The sequence below is a fragment of the Dermacentor variabilis genome, chromosome 6 (assembly GCF_050947875.1).
Source record: "Dermacentor variabilis isolate Ectoservices chromosome 6, ASM5094787v1, whole genome shotgun sequence".
NCBI lineage: Eukaryota > Metazoa > Arthropoda > Arachnida > Ixodida > Ixodidae > Dermacentor > Dermacentor variabilis.
The window spans coordinates 101,046,397-101,063,190 of NC_134573.1; the positions used below are offsets into that span (position 1 = coordinate 101,046,397).

The following is a 16,794-nucleotide window of genomic DNA, read 5'->3' on the forward strand; positions in this document are numbered from 1 at the left end:
TTGCCATTATCATTGAAAAGAAAGGTGTACAATCAGTACATTTTACCGGTGCTAACATATGGGGCAGAGACTTGGAGGCTGACAAAGAAGCTCAAGAACAAGTTAAGGACCACGCAAAGAGCGATGGAACGAAGAATGTTAGGCGTAACGTTAATAGACAGAAAGAGAGTGGTGTGGATTAAGTGCAAACAGGGATATCCGATATTCTAATTGACATTAAGAAAAAAAAAACGGAGCTGGGCGCGTCATGTAATGCATAGGTTAGATAACCGGTGGACCATAAGAGTTACGGAATGGGTGCCAAGAGAAGTCGATTACGGCAGAAGACTAGGTGGGGTGATGAAATTAGGAAATTAGCGGGCGCTACTTGGAGTCGGTTGGCGCAGGACAGGGGTAATTGGATATCGTAGGGAAAGGCCTTCGTCCTGCAGTGGACATAAAGTAGGCTGATGGTGATGATGATGAATACTCAACAGCGACATTTTACTATATAGGAAACGTCGTTTTTCAGCACCGTGATTGTACTAACGGAACCAGTTTGCAATAAATTACAAAATAAAATAAAAGAGAAAAGAATCGTATAAGCTTTTTTTTTTTGTCATCCACGGCCTTATTGCTGAGCAGTTCCTCCTTGCCGAAGCAGTCCGACATGTGAAACGTGCTCGGCCAGAGAGGGAAGATAAATATAACGAAATTAATGTAGCCAGAGTTATATAGCAGTTATAGTAACCGTTAAACATCTGTTTTGCGTTTCTGAGCCACGTGCACGTTAAGAAATAGCAGAAAGATCTTGTTGCAAAGGTAACGACGGACATCGCAGGCACTCATTAGCCCTATAGGCTTGGAGCGCCGACGAAAACGCAATGAATATGGTAATCAGCGTCTTTAAAGAAAGGGCGGTCCGCTCGCCCACCGCTCCTGGTCTCCTTCTGCACCGGAGGTCGCTACCGCAATGTTCGCGTCTGCTTGTGCGCGCACGGCGGGGGATCGTAGCTGATGAAGAGTCAGTGGAGGGAATGTCCGAGGACGGCCGGCCCCGAATCATATCGAGTTACCGAAAAGCAAGTGCGCAACTTGGGTGCAGTAAGCTACAGTGTAATAAGCTCTGTGGGTGCCTTGCTGTAAGATACTTGCACTTAGGCGGCTCGAGGCGGCGTGCCTAGCTTCAGGTATTGCGCCAATATCAAACGTACAGCACCCGCCTTCACAATAGGTACAGCGCGAGTAAGACAAGACACGGACAGGAGTAGAGGCGCTCAGCGCTGACTTTAAGACACTTTAGCTTGGAAAAACGGCGCTCAGCGTATACACACTCATAGCCACACTGTAGACACGCCCGCTGTAAACCGTGTAAATGCTCTCCCGTGCTTATCGAGTGTGCACTGTTTCAAGCAAGCACGCGTTGAAAATATTGAAGCTGAAAAGATTGCGGATGCGCACTCCACATATAGCCTTATCGGCGAAACAGTTACGTTTCCTTTATAAATATTATTGGAAAAATTGACATTAGCAAAGTGAAGTTCTTACTGGTTCTTTGATATTCTATCCGCAAACTGACGGCAGCTACGCGAGCTGTGCGACTTACATTTGAGTGTTGCAACGCCACGATTGTGACGTACGGGTGTGATTAGGATTGTATATATGTGATGCGCGCCGTTTTTTAATGTTTTTAACTCAGGCGCTAGCTGTGTGCTTCTGCTCCTGTCCGCCTTCTTCCTCGCGCTGTGTACCCAATCCAGGAAGCACCAAGCCCAACTTTCCACCAGCGCTGGCCAGGAGGCTCGGCAGCAGCTTCAGTGTGTGACTAAAATATGCTGACACCTTCCGGTAAGAAGGCCACGAAGACTGCATGGCATATTTAACCATACCAGACGGGTGCCAGTACTAACGTTTGCTTAGGCCGATGTGCCCTGCCAAGTTCTGTCCATTGCCATACGGGCTGCGAAGAGCGCATGCGCTGCTACGTTCTGGCGCGACAGTGGCCAGACAGGTAAAGACGCTGGACAGGTCAGAAGCTGATCGCGCGCTTCGAAACGAGCGATGCATTCGCTGATGCAAAATCGCAGCACGCGTTGCCGTAAACTGCATCCCCCGCTCGCTATATATAGCGATGTGTATATATACGGCAGACATGCTGTTCGCACGGCGAAGTTTCAGCACTGGTTTGCCCGCTAGTACACGTATACCGGACTGTATTCGCTAGTACGCCTATACTGGGGTTACGGACTGGATTCCAAGGAAAGGGAAGCGTAGCAGGGGGCGGCAGAAAGTCAGGTGGGCGGATGAGATTAAGAAGTTTGCAGGGACAACATGGCCGCAATTAGTACGTGACCGGGGTAAAGTTGGAGAAGTATGGGAGAGGCCTTTGCCCTGCACTGGGCGTAACCAGGCTGCTGCTGATGATGACGACACCTATACCTTGTTGAAGATGAGGTGCACGATGTGCTGGACGAAGGCTGCCCCGCACTTGGAGTACGAGACGACGAAGACGTCGTCGTCGCGCGGCTCGTATTCCATCGCGGACTCGACCAGGGCGCGCGAGAACTCTCGCGGCAGCTTCAGCCCCCGCACCCAGAAGGTCTCGTCGTCGCCCATCGCCGAGTCGCCGGCGCCCGGAGCGGCGCCAATCCTGTGGCGGCCGTCTCCTGCTCCTTCGCCGACGGCCGAAGCCCCGGCCTTGCGGGCCGCGGCGCACGCCGTCATCTGGGGCGTCAGGGACTGCGACCGCCGCTCCGAGTGCGGCATCGTCACGTGCGGGCCACGGGGGCGCGCTCGGCGCCCGCTGCTTGCTGCTGCTGCTGCTAAGGCTCCCGACGACTCGGACAGGTGCAGGCAGCGTTCGGGATCTACGCACACCTGCACACAAGTAAACGGCTGTGATTCGGTCGGTCGTCTCAACTCGCAGTGGGAGGAGAGAGAGCTTTATTTGAGAAAGCGAAGCTTCACTGTTTGGTGCCAGTGAGAGATATATGCGGGTCTTAATGTGGTTTGTATAACGTTTGCAACGCGAGAAAATCCTCGAGACAATGAAACGTCAACCACGCGCACGCCTCATAGCGTTTAACCGTGTAGAGCTATAACCAATGAGTGTCCCCAGCAGCAAATCTCACCGGGTCTATCGGGAAACCACCACGCGAGTTTGACGATGCATCCTCGAATGGGGTTTGTGCCCAACTTCATTTTTACTTATTTACCTACGGTGCGCGTTGTGTCCACTGATGGAATTTCGTACTAAGATTATACTGTATGAAGATTTGGCTCCACAACTGTTCACACACCAAGAAAGGCAGGGGCACTTCAGGATTTTTTTTCTCTCATTTAAAGCGAAAGCCTGGCTGCTGGGTCGATCGCCGTCTGGGTGGATATATTCGTGGATATACATATACAGGTTATATGACAGTGCTCGCGAAGTGGCTTGCATGCTGAACAAAGTGCACTCACGTCTGTTTTGCGCAATAACAACAACAGAAATAGCCGCCTACATAAAACTTGAACATATAACGTCAGCTCGCAGGCATCTCTAATGCACACCAATCTGTTAAGGGAACGTTGAATTATATACGTCTAGCAAATTCTTTGGTTACTTGAATTTTGTTTGATTTATCCACGCAGTATGTCCCCCTGGGCGAGTACCCGTTCTTGGCCAGTCGTAGAGAATGGGCGCGTCCCACTACGATTCCTATATAAAACCTGCGCACACGATGTCTAAGCACACCGATCTGTAGATAAAATGGCGAAATATATTTCACAAGTAAAACTCTTGCTTGGGTTAGATGGTTCATGCTTGAATGTAAAGAGCAAGACGCAATAGACCAGGGCAGAAGAACAACACAAACGACAGGACCTGCACCTGTCGTTCGTGTTCTTCTTCTGTCCTGGTCCATTGCACCTCGCTCTTTACATATATCTCACATATTCTCTGATTTAGTCTATTCTCTTAGATTTAGACGTTCCGGATGTGTCACTAGGGGCGGACGCGTTCTTTGCCAATCCTCGAAAATCGGTATGTCCCACAGCTATACAAGGTGTACAAGATTCCTAAACTTTGTCATTACCAACACCTGTCATTAGCATTCTTTCCTCGACAAGGATCACACGCCGTCTTCGTCCATGTGTCATTGCTGCGTGTACGTCTCACATTGTGCACCCGCCTGATTTGATGTTTGCATTTCCGCATAGCTTGTGAGCGATGTAGTGCATAAAAATTAAAAAAAAATTGCATGACAGTAAAGTTCCGGATACACGTGAACATTGAATGAGATTACACTTTGCACAGGATGAAACTAAACAAAATTCTACACATCGCCGTTAGTTGTAAATAATTTATTTTAAAACCGCTCCATTCAAGCTACGTTCCAGATAGATTTCAACATGTGTGTTGAATCTGCATTTTTTCCCTGTTTGGCATAGATTCATTAGAGAAGGCACACTGAATATTTTTCCATTGCTCTTCGACGTGTATTTGTGTTGTTTGCTAGCCTCACGGTTACTCTTTAGAGCAGTGAAGCACTTTATTTCCGCGGTTAATACAGCTTTATTGCAAAATTTCAAGCGCCCAAATGAATCGCGACCCTTGTGAGAGTGTGTAACTAAATCTATTTATATTCCTAGCTATTATTTTTGTTTTCAATATCCCGAACACTTTCAAATGGCAGAAGAGGCTTAAAACGAGAATAATTGTTGCCGTACAACGAAAAATTAGCTTCAGGGGCGGCAGTATCACAATCCACAAGACTGTCTGAAGCTACGAAGGGGTTTTTCAGGCAAATCCTTGATTCCAGTCGGCTGTCATCCTAAACCAGTCAATTCTAATAATTAATTAGAACACCGAGCAGAATACATATTCCCCTAATTTCTGTTTTTTTTCCTCCTAAATCTTATTTTTCATTACTTTTCTCCAAACCGCCAAATTCTTGGCCGATCCCCCGCAGTGTATCCACTGTGGGGGACCATCACCATCATCACACTGTGCCTCCGGCCCTGCCATCCCCATGCTGATTCAACAGCAATGCTGACGATGCAGGCAGACACTGGCGCCAGATTAGTATGAAAGTATATGCCATCAGCGCCAGCATGGCAGTAGAAGGAAGCTTTAGCTGAAGGGCTCTCTTCTAAATAGATTGGAAAGGAGAAATCTTTTTCTCGGCAACCACTCCATCGAATTTGATGAGGTTTGTTGCATTAAAAGAAGTTATAATCTGGTGACGAATTTTTGATTTAGGCCAACATTTTTTTATTCTGTTGTATACATAGACCACTCAAATAGACCACTAATATGTGAGTAGGAGTTTCGCAATACTCTTGTAAACAATGTAACAAATTCACGTGTGATATAAATCATATAAAAATTCACATATCAAATTTGTCCGCATTGAATGCTCTAAAGGATGCAGCTTGCAGAAGTGCAATATCTCTTCTTTCTTCAGAGCTACAAATCTGTAAACACTGCGCTCATATTTTTTTTTCGAACTTATCAATTTTCGCCGAGTTCAACTTTCTCTCTCGGGTGCAACGGATTTCATTAAAATCGGCCCAGTGGCTATCACAGAAAAACGTTTCTACGTCTTACATGTATTTGAACAGGCTGCATTGGAGTCGGGCCCCGAGCTAAAGCTTCCTTTTAAACGGTGCAAGGTAGGGGCGTACGGAAGCATTCGGCAAGGAGAACAATCGAAAACTGGCAGGTAACGCAGTGATTAACAATAACACAGATACACAAGTACGTAACCAAAGCGAGCAATAGTTAAAGAAAGAAAAAGAAAAGAAAGAAAGAAAGAAAGAAAGAAGAAAGAAAGAAGGCACAGACCTTAATAGATCTGGTTGACTATTGTCCGCCGATGGAGGGAAACAGAAGAATAGGAGAAAGATAGAGAGAGGGGGAGAGAGGACACTGAGAGTGTACGCGTGTAAACAGGTGCGCGGACAGCTCATGTATTCTGAAGCGTTCGCATCGGCCGGTCGTCCCCGAGAAGAACAAAACTGCTTTCAATTGCCTCGTGAGCCTACAAGTGGCGGAGACAGTCTTTATAGGTAGTGTCTGTTTACGGACAACGCACTAAATTCTAGCGGTGTCGATGCACTGAAAACTGGTCGTCTTCGCCAGCCCAACGGAGACATCTAATTTTGATTTGGGTAGAGTAATGCCCTTGTCACACGGCACGTGTACTGTCATTCGCAGCGAATGATATTACGTCCTAATGCCATTTTTTTTTCTTCTACACGGACATAGTGAATGACATTCACAGCTAATTGCATTCGCTCATTCAATGAGCTTCCCGAACTCATGCAAGTGCGACTTGTGTAATCTCGACGACAGGGTCTTGGCAAACATTGCGAAACTGATAAGTTAAAACAAAATGTAATCTGAGTGAAGATTTTTATAATTGCTGTTATGAACTTTTTAATAATTTTATGGCGTACAGAACGATAGTTGAAGTAGTTTGTGCATCTATATTCTTGTTTCTCCGACTGGACACTAGCACCCCTTGTCGGCCATGTTTACAAACGCTCGTCTGCTTTTTTTTTCGTTTCTGCGTATTGTTTTCAAAGTGGTGCTGCGCTTAAGCCTATCTACCAACCACTGAAGCCAACTCTGCAGCTTCGTCAGCGGTGAATGAGAAACGAAAAGTGCACTGGACCGACGACGAGGCGGGCGCGCTGCTGAAAGTGCGGGATGACCACCTCACCGATTTACGCGGGGCGAAGAGCAACCTGAAATTACACATGTCGTTTGCGAACTGCCTGCGTGCCGACAAACGTCGCTATCAATTGCGAATGTCATTTTGTAAACCCACGTAGACAGGGAACGCAAGACCGCAATGACATTCGGTACGAATGTCATTTACTGTGAATGACATTACACGTGCCGTGTGACAGAGGTATAAGATTTCGTGTACGCGACGGCCGACCACAGTTGCTCCACGTCGGTGTGGTTCAGGAGAAGGTCGGGATTAGAGCGAACACGGTTCGCCTGATATTCTGGGCGTTCCACGTGCTTAATGAGGACGCGCGCGCGAAAAGACGAACCTGCCTCGAAGTTTCCGTCTTCGAGAGCGAAACAGGAATGTCGTGGCCTTCCGCGAGTGAAGTTCAAACAGCCTTAACTGCATAATCTATCGCCATCAATGTTGCAGTGGCCAGGTAACCGCCCGAAAGTAATTTGACGGCCTTTTCTTGTTCTCGAGATTCTAATGCACCAGAAAGAGGGACACGTTTCGTGTTCTCTCTGGTCGCACAAATATCACAATTTTCCTCGTGAAAAGGTCATGAGATTCATGTCAAAGGATTGAGTGCACGCATTGTAAAAAATATGCAAATGCGAAGAGAAAATGTCCATGACCGAGAAACATTGGCTGTCCCTTGTATGCTTGTTCAAGACGCTTTGCAATCCCACGGCCGTCTCACGCGGAGACATCGTTTACACATGTAAGCGTCACATTCACACAGGGACGCTACTAGGTGTTTGGTGAATCAAGAGACTGCGAGCGAACAGTCCCTGAAAGTTACTTCGTTAAAGCAACTCGCCTAAGAACGTTGTTCAAGCTCAAAATACAATCACCACAGAACGAACGCTATAAAACATGGAAGTTTTTGAAACATAAAGACGGAATTTTCTTTTTTTTTCACTCTGGCCTTTGGCTAAGGGAACTCTTCACTCTGGCGTATAGCTCAACGCCAGGGAATTTGTGTTGAGCGCTCAAAGAAGAAGACCGCTAAAAGACGGGAAAAAAAAATATCTACTCTCTCCCTTCAGGCACAGGCATGCTGCTAATGCTCGATAACCGCATGACTGACTCAGCGACTACACCATCCGCAGGCTGGAGAGGCGGTATGTTAATCTGCTACCCAAGGTGTCTGTTCAGTTTAAGTTATGACTGGCTTTACGGTGTGTGGTCGACGCACTGGACCGCCAGGAGCAACGCTCGTCAACCTTATTAACTTTCTCAAAGGCATAAGCGCACCTGGTGAGGGTTTGGTTGAAAGCCTGCCTCATGCGCGAGACAAGGCCCAACTTGAAACAATTAATTCTTGGTGAAGATGGAGCAAAACAAGCGCAGACTGGCGGAGTATATTATTGCCGGCACACTGAGTCTTGCACGTGAAGGGGAACTACGCGCCGCCGTGAAAAAGTGTGAAGATGCTGCCACGTTAATTACAACCGACTTGCACGGTAAGTAGAGTAAAAGTAAATAAAGCTGCCACTCTCCGAAAGGAAGGACTGTCTGTCGTTTTGCTAGGAGGAGGAACGAAAATTTTCAAAATTGTGCTTGACGTAATGAAACTTCCATGGCCGCAGCTAATACGTATATAACGACACCGGTTTGTTTTATTTTTGTTCAGAGTTTCAACGATGCTGTTAATATGTAGTTAAGAAAAAAGGTCGTAGTTAGCTTCTACCATCTATATTCAGCTTGAAGTGGAAGTAAGAGGCTTGTGTTGCGTTTCGCCTGCGACACGTGGTTTTGCCGGCGCGACTGCGGCGGGGCGGCAGACATTTTGGCCCGATCGTCGTCGCCGCAACACTCATCGCCAGGTGTTTCCAGGCGCGACTGCGGCGATGCGACCGCCTAGGGATCATCCTCGCATTCCAGTCATTGTGCCCGAAACAGGCGATGCCAAAGCAGGGATCTCATTCCAGTTATTGGGCCCGAAACAGGCGATGCCAAAGCAGGGATCTCGTTCCAGTCATTGTGCCCGAAACAGGCGATGCCAAAGCAGGGATCTCATTCCAGTTATTGGGCCCGAAACAGGCGATGCCAAAGCAGGGATCTCGTTCCAGTCATTGTGCCCGAAACAGGCGATGCCAAAGCAGGGACCATCCTCTCATTACAGTCATTGTGTCCGACCGGCAGCGCCACGACAGGGTGCTACGAGATCGTGCTCGACATGGTGCTACGGCATCGCTACGACAGTGTGCGTCACCATTAGCCCATTGTACATTCACGTGCTCGTCTTTTGAGGGGTTCCTTCTTGCCCTCAACTGCGAGAGTATAAAAACAGCTGCCCCCGGACGCCAAAAGGAGGGCTCCGATTTCTTCTGTTGAGTGAAGTGCTCTCCCGTCTCTCTACTTCGGTCAACCTGACCGCCAACTCTTTGCGATGTTAAAATAAACAAGTTGTTTCGTTGTTACCAGTCGACTCATGCTTTGCCGGGACCTTCGGATGCTTGCAGTTGTACCCCAGGCCGCCAGGCCAACGCTACCCTTGGGGCTTGCGACCCAGGTACAACCACGGGCGTCAGCGCCGAGTTCCCAACAGATCGTACCAGCGGTCCGGATCCAAACATCTGGTTGGCAGCGGTGAGATCGCCTACGACTTCAAACAACTGTCTGCCAGCGGTGAGATCGCGACAACGGAGGCCAGCAGCGAAGAGATGCAGTTGACGGTATGCTGAGCAGCTCAACGACGATCCGGGAGCAGTGCAACGAGCCCTGTGTGACGACTGGTTGCCTGCAGCGGAACGACTGCGCGGAATTCCTGCCTGCGAGGTTTGGTGAGTGCGGGACTTTCTTCTTCTGAGCTTTGCCAGGCTTTTTGTTAGTGTCAGAAACAGAGCTGGTAATTGTGGTTGTCGTTGCTGCCGGGTTAGTTTGCGGCAAGACAATAGTAAGCAGTAGAGAAAGCAGCATTCAGAGCAGCCATGGATTTGAAGTCGTTGCGCAAACCGAAATTGTTGGAGCTTGCAAGAGAGTTGGGTCTGGATGTCTCAGACAAACTAAGAAAACCTGAACTGCTAAAGGCTATTCTTGAGTTAGAGGCTGAGGATGACGAGCTGTCGGAATGCCTTGAGACTATTGAGGAGAGGTCAAAAAGACAGGAGCGCGAACTTAAAGAGCAAAAAGAGAAACAGGAGCGCGAACTTAAAGAACAGAAAGAAAAAGAAGAGCGTGAACTTAAAGAACAGAAAGAAAAAGAAGAGCGTGAACGTAAAGAACAGAAAGAGCGAGAGCAACAAGAGAAAAAAGAAGAGCGCGAACACGCTTTGGAAATGAAGCGTCTTGAGGTAGAGATGGAACGCGCTCGTAATGGAAGTCAGGCACACGGTGCAGGAGAACGCGTATTGTTCAAAATGACTGACCTGATGCGGCCGTTTAAGCTTGGAGAGGACATTGGTTTGTTCCTGGTTAACTTTGAGCGAACGTGCGAGAAGCAGGGGTTCTCTCGGGAAACGTGGCCACAGCGCTTGCTCACTTTGTTACCCGGCGAGGCGGCCGACGTAGTCGCTCGCTTGGATAGAGAGGAAGCAGAGGATTTCGACAAAGTAAAATCGAGTCTGCTAAAAAAGTACCGGCTGTCTGCGGAGGCGTTCCGTCGGAAGTTTCGGGAAAATGAGAAAGGCAGAAGTGAGTCATATACAGAGTTTGCGTATAGGCTTATGTCGAACATGCAGGAGTGGCTCAAAGAAGAGAAAGCGTTTGGTGACCACGATAAAGTTCTGCAGTGTTTCGGGCTAGAACAGTTTTATAGTTGGTTACCGGAGAACGTGCGATACTGGGTCTTGGATAGGCCAGACGTGAGTACGGTGGCTAGAGCCGCTGAGCTAGCCGAGGAGTTTGTGACGCGTCGAGCTCGCGGAGCTAAGGACGGTCAAAAGGGTGAATTTGGCTCGAAGTTTGAGAGGCCGAAGTTCACACCCATGAGAGCAAAGGGGAACACGCGTAGTGCGGATGCGAGTGGAAGCAGTGCGACCGAACCTAAGGAGACGGCGGCAGCCGAAGCCGAACGCAGAAAGCGGTTCGAGATGAGGCAAGCGCGCGTTTGTTATACGTGCCAGAAGCCGGGTCACTTTTCGGCGCAGTGTCCGGAAACAACACCAAAAGTTGTTTTTTTTTCAATAGGCAGCACTGACGAGAACATGAAGCTTCTCGAGCCTTACATGCGAGACCTCCTCGTGAACGGGAAAGAGTGCCGAGTGCTTCGCGATTCCGCAGCAACGATGGATGTAGTTCACCCGTCTTACGTAGAACCCCATATGTTCACGGGCGAGTGCGCATGGATCAAGCAAGCCGTGGAAGCTCATAGCGTGTGTCTGCCGGTAGCAAAAGTGCTTATTGAAGGCCCTTTCGGAGCGCTTGAGACGGAGGCGGCAGTGTCATCTATGCTGCCACCCCAGTACCCGTACCTATTTTCAAACAGGTCCGATCACCTCCTGCGCGAGAAGGGGCTTTTGTTTGGTGAAGCTAGTGTTCAGGCCTTAACCAGATCGAAGGTTCGGGAGCTCGCTGCAAAGGCGGTAGTTGCGGGGCCGACGTTATCAAACAACGAAAAAGGGTCAGAGGCGCAGCAAGCTGATATTCAGAGCACGCCCGAACAGAATAAAATTGAGTCTGTAGCGTTGAAGGCGCCAGATACTGGAGAGGAAAATCCCGATTCGGAGAAGTTAGAAGAGCTATCTACTGATTTGCTCATCGCGCCTACGTCAGACGGACTTGATAGGTTGCTAAAAGTCAGCCGGACGGCTTTGATAGCCGAGCAAAAAAAGGATGGCAGCCTGGAAAACGTGCGCTGCAATGTCAAAGAAGGGATCGCCAGGAAAACTGCGCGTTTTGTGGAAAGAGGTGGAGTCCTGTACCGGAAGTATCTAGACCGCAGAGGAGTGGAGTTCGATCGGCTGGTCGTGCCTCAATGCTATCGTCAGGATCTGTTGCGCTTGTCACACGGAGGTTCGTGGTCCGGACACCTAGGAGTTAAGAAAACTAAGGACCGTCTCTTGCAAGAGTACTATTGGCCAGGGTGTTTTCGGGACGCAGACCATTTCGTGAGGACATGTGACACTTGTCAGCGGGTGGGCAAACCAGGGGACAAATCGAGGGCGCCGTTGAAATTGGTACCTATCATTACGGAGCCTTTTAGACGGCTCGTTATTGATACTGTGGGACCTCTGCCGGTAACAGCCACGGGGTACAGACACATTTTGACTGTGATCTGCCCAGCGACAAAGTTCCCTGAAGCAGTGCCGCTTAAAGAACTCAGCTCAGTTGAGATAGTTAATGCACTACTGTCCATATTTGCGCGAGTTGGTTTTCCTGCAGAAATTCAATCAGATCAGGGCACAGTGTTTACTAGCGCTTTGACGACAACTTTTCTCGAAAGGTGTGGGGTAAAGCTGCTACACAGCTCAGTGTACCACCCACAGTCGAATTCCGTTGAGAAGCTCCACTCCGTCATGAAGCGCGTGTTGAGAGCCTTGTGTTTTGAACATCAAACTGACTGGGAGCTGTGTCTGCCTGGGGTGATGTTTGCTTTAAGGACCGCGCCGCATGCGGCTACGGGGTTTTCGCCAGCTGAACTGGTGTACGGTCGCTCGCTTCGATCTCCGCTTCGCATGCTTCGAGAATCATGGGAAGGTAGGGGCGACGACCCAGTCGTGGTGGAGTACGTGCTTAAGCTCCTCGAACGCTTAAGAAGGGCACAGGAGTTGTCAGGTGAAGCAATGACAAAGGCCCAGCAGAGGGCCAAGGTTTATTATGATCGGACAGCCAGGGCCCGTCGTTTTGAGGTTGGCGATGAGGTCATGATATTGCGCACATCGCTAAACAACAAACTAGACGTGCAGTGGGAGGGCCCAGCACGAATTGTTCAGAAACTGTCGGACGTTAACTACGTGGTAAGTCTGCCAGGAAAGCGGAAAGCACAGCAAGTTTACCACTGTAATCTGCTCAAACCTTATAGACAACGGGAAGCAGTGGTGTGCATGATGATAAACGTTCCTGAAGAGCTTCCAGTCGAGCTTCCGGGACTAGGCTCAGTGACGAACAGGGAAGACACCGGTCAAGTCATTAGTGACCTTATCAGTAAAGCACCGCTGTCGCCCGAGCAGAAAACCGAACTACACCAGCTATTACAAGAGTTTCAAGGTCTGTTCTCTGAGAGGCCTGGTAGGACTTCTGTACTTACTCATGATATAGAACTTACCTCCACAGAGCCAGTACGATCCAAGGCGTATCGGGTGTCACCCCGCCAGAGCGATATTATGGAGGCTGAGGTAAAGAAAATGCTACAGCTCGGTGTTATTGAGGCAGGTGAGAGTGATTATACCTCCCCTTTGATTTTAGTTGAGGTACCGGGCAAGGAACCTCGTCCTTGCGTCGACTACCGCAGGCTTAATTCCATCACTAAGGATCAAATTTATCCGATCCCTAACATCGAGGAGCGCCTTGAGAAAGTTAGTAGCGCTCAGTTTATTTCCACCCTAGATCTTGTCAGGGGTTATTGGCAGGTTCCACTTACAGAAGAGGCTAGTAGGTATGCGGCGTTCATTTCACCAATGGGAACATTCCGTCCTAAAGTGTTGAGTTTTGGTTTGAAGAACGCGCCATACTGTTTTTCAAGTCTCATGGATAAAGTGTTGCGGGGACAGCAAGAATTCGCTTTACCGTATCTAGACGACGTAGCGATATTCTCCGCATCCTGGTCTGAGCATATGACACACTTGCGGGCAGTGCTAACCCGCCTGCGCGAAGCAGGCTTGACAGTCAAGGCTCCTAAGTGCCAGATAGCACAGGCCGAGGTTGTCTACCTCGGTCACGTGATTGGTCAGGGTCGTCGCCGCCCCTCTGAAATAAAAGTGGCCGCTGTGCGAGACTTTCCGCAACCGCGCACCAAGACCGATATTCGGTCGTTCTTGGGTGTCGCCGGCTACTATCAGAGGTACATCCCTAGGTACTCTGATATCGCGGCTCCCCTGACGGATGCTCTAAGAAAAACAGAGCCTCAAACAGTCGTCTGGGACGAGACAAAGGAAAGAGCTTTTAGCGCCCTAAAGAGTGCCCTAACAAGCCAGCCTGTGCTACGATCGCCAGACTATACAAAAGGGTTCATTGTTCAGTGCGATGCTAGTGAGCGAGGCATGGGCGTTGTACTGTGCCAACGGGAAAATGGAGAAGTAGAACACCCCGTCCTGTATGCTAGTCGTAAGCTGACCAGTCGTGAGCAGGCGTATAGCGCCACCGAGAAAGAGTGTGCGTGTCTCGTGTGGGCCGTTCAGAAATTGTCATGCTATCTAGCCGGCTCGAGGTTTATCATTGAGACGGATCACTGCCCTCTCCAATGGCTGCAGACCATCTCTCCCAAAAATGGCCGCCTCCTGCGCTGGAGCCTCGCTTTACAACAATATTCCTTTGAGGTGCGTTACAAAAAGGGGAGTCTCAACGGTAACGCCGATGGCTTAAGTCGAAGCCCCTAACGTAGGAATCAGCCTCAAAATTGTTTGTTACTGATGTTTTTCTTCCTGAGGCAGGATTTTTTTTTAACATATTGCTTTTGTTTAGTGTTTCAAAGTGATGATATGCTTTCTAGTGCAATTTTTCAATTTGTGGACGCGTTCTGAGTGATGCTAGACTACTGTAAGGAACTAGGCAGTGGTATAAAAAGGGGAAAGAGCCTGGCAGGGCTTAGTGAGGGTTGTGCCGTGCTTGCTGACTGAGCGGTTGAGTTTCAGCGTAGTTCTAACGCTTGCCGGGAACGAGAACAAAAATGTGAACTCTCCCGAAGTCACTTTGCAGTGTCCCGTGCGAACCTGAACGAGAGAACGAGGCCTTCTCTGTGCGCTGCGCTCAAGAAACGTCAAGGGACGCCCGACTTCGGTTATGAGCATCATCGAGCGACATCCCTCCGGACAGCGGATGCAGTCCCCTGTCCATCGGGATCTCCTTCCCCCGGCGGGGCGGTCTGTTGCGTTTCGCCTGCGACACGTGGTTTTGCCGGCGCGACTGCGGCGGGGCGGCAGACATTTTGGCCCGATCGTCGTCGCCGCAACACTCATCGCCAGGTGTTTCCAGGCGCGACTGCGGCGATGCGACCGCCTAGGGATCATCCTCGCATTCCAGTCATTGTGCCCGAAACAGGCGATGCCAAAGCAGGGATCTCATTCCAGTTATTGGGCCCGAAACAGGCGATGCCAAAGCAGGGATCTCGTTCCAGTCATTGTGCCCGAAACAGGCGATGCCAAAGCAGGGATCTCATTCCAGTTATTGGGCCCGAAACAGGCGATGCCAAAGCAGGGATCTCGTTCCAGTCATTGTGCCCGAAACAGGCGATGCCAAAGCAGGGACCATCCTCTCATTACAGTCATTGTGTCCGACCGGCAGCGCCACGACAGGGTGCTACGAGATCGTGCTCGACATGGTGCTACGGCATCGCTACGACAGTGTGCGTCACCATTAGCCCATTGTACATTCACGTGCTCGTCTTTTGAGGGGTTCCTTCTTGCCCTCAACTGCGAGAGTATAAAAACAGCTGCCCCCGGACGCCAAAAGGAGGGCTCCGATTTCTTCTGTTGAGTGAAGTGCTCTCCCGTCTCTCTACTTCGGTCAACCTGACCGCCAACTCTTTGCGATGTTAAAATAAACAAGTTGTTTCGTTGTTACCAGTCGACTCATGCTTTGCCGGGACCTTCGGATGCTTGCAGTTGTACCCCAGGCCGCCAGGCCAACGCTACCCTTGGGGCTTGCGACCCAGGTACAACCACGGGCGTCAGCGCCGAGTTCCCAACAGATCGTACCAGCGGTCCGGATCCAAACACTTGGTTCCCATTCTTTCCGAATTTTGCAGTCATCTAGTTGGGATCGTAGAGACAAAGAAGATAGTCGTTGTGTAGGCCAAGAGTAATTATCGGACTGTCTAAATAGAGAAATGAACGAACCATGCATGTAGAAGATAAAAAAGAATTGGTTTCGAATATAGAATTGAATACAAGATATTTAGTTATTCCTTCAGTTGTGAAAAGTTCATCGACGCTGAACTAAGACTGCTGGACTGATAAATTTTCAAACTAAATTTTATAATAATAATAAAAAAAGAAAGAAACTGGCTTCGAATCTATAAAACTGAGTACATGGTGGATAATAATTTTTTTTATCATCGAGAATTTCGATAAGGTGGCATAAAGGGGATTTGTAATCAATGGATATTATTAGGATATCATCGGGACGAGCCACCGCGAGAACGCCGACAAAGTGGGTCCGTGCCCTTGGTGCGAGCGAGTGTCGGCCTGGTGATCTGGCTCCAGTGTAAATAGCCTGTATATAGCCTCTTTAATCTGTGTCTTTCCACACGTAACAATATTAAGGTACTTCGAGAGAGAGAGAGAGAGAACAACTTTAGTAAATATGCCTGCAGAGTCGGTTAGGCTCCCTCCACGCAGGGAGGACAAGCTTTTACCGCGACGCGGCCACTACGTCAGTCTCGTGCATTGTGCTCCTCGAGGTCTTGGTTCCTCGCTACTTCCGCGGATCCGAGAGGGCCGCCATCCCCTTCCTAGGGGTGCTCCCCCCTTCTCCTCGGTTTCGCGAGGTCGCTGCCTCTCTAGAGCTGCAGAGACCTGCTGGACGGCCTTTAGTTGTGTATCTTGGTCATAGGTCCTCGTTGCAGCCTCTAGCCGCGGCGGGATCGTCGTCTTCTCACTGGCTTCTCGTGGATTTCTACTACAGTCCCAAAGGATGTGAGCCGCGGTGGCTCTCTCCTTAGCGCACAGTCTACACACGTCACTCGCGTACACGCTCGGACACACGTGCTTAGCTAGCACCGGGGTGAGCAGGGACCCCGTCTGTAATTGCCTGTATAACACTGCCTCCTCCCGGGTAAGCCCCGGGTGAGGTGGCGGCCGCCTAATGTCGAAATTGCGGCTGGTCTTATCGATGACAAAGAAGGAGAACCTTGCATAAACAAGACAATGAGATAAATGAAAAAAAAATGACTAGTCACAATCACGGCACGAAGTTCGCTCCGTAATCACTTAATTACAGACCCAACTTAAATATCCACTTTGTAGTGTTTTGAAAATGTCACACATAA

General features: G+C 49.3%; 1 protein-coding gene across 3 annotated transcripts in view; it reads right to left on the reverse strand.

The window, feature by feature from the left end:
- The window catches only part of LOC142584960 (sulfotransferase 1C2-like), a 102,994-nt gene that overhangs the window by 24,982 nt on the left and 61,218 nt on the right, over positions 1–16,794 (reverse strand). For all 3 annotated transcript variants that reach the window (XM_075695337.1, XM_075695336.1, XM_075695338.1), the window contains exon 2: positions 2,419–2,856. In XM_075695337.1, coding sequence (XP_075551452.1) covers positions 2,419–2,745 — 327 coding nt within the window. In that variant the 5' untranslated portion in view covers positions 2,746–2,856. The remainder of the gene's footprint in view (positions 1–2,418; positions 2,857–16,794) is intronic.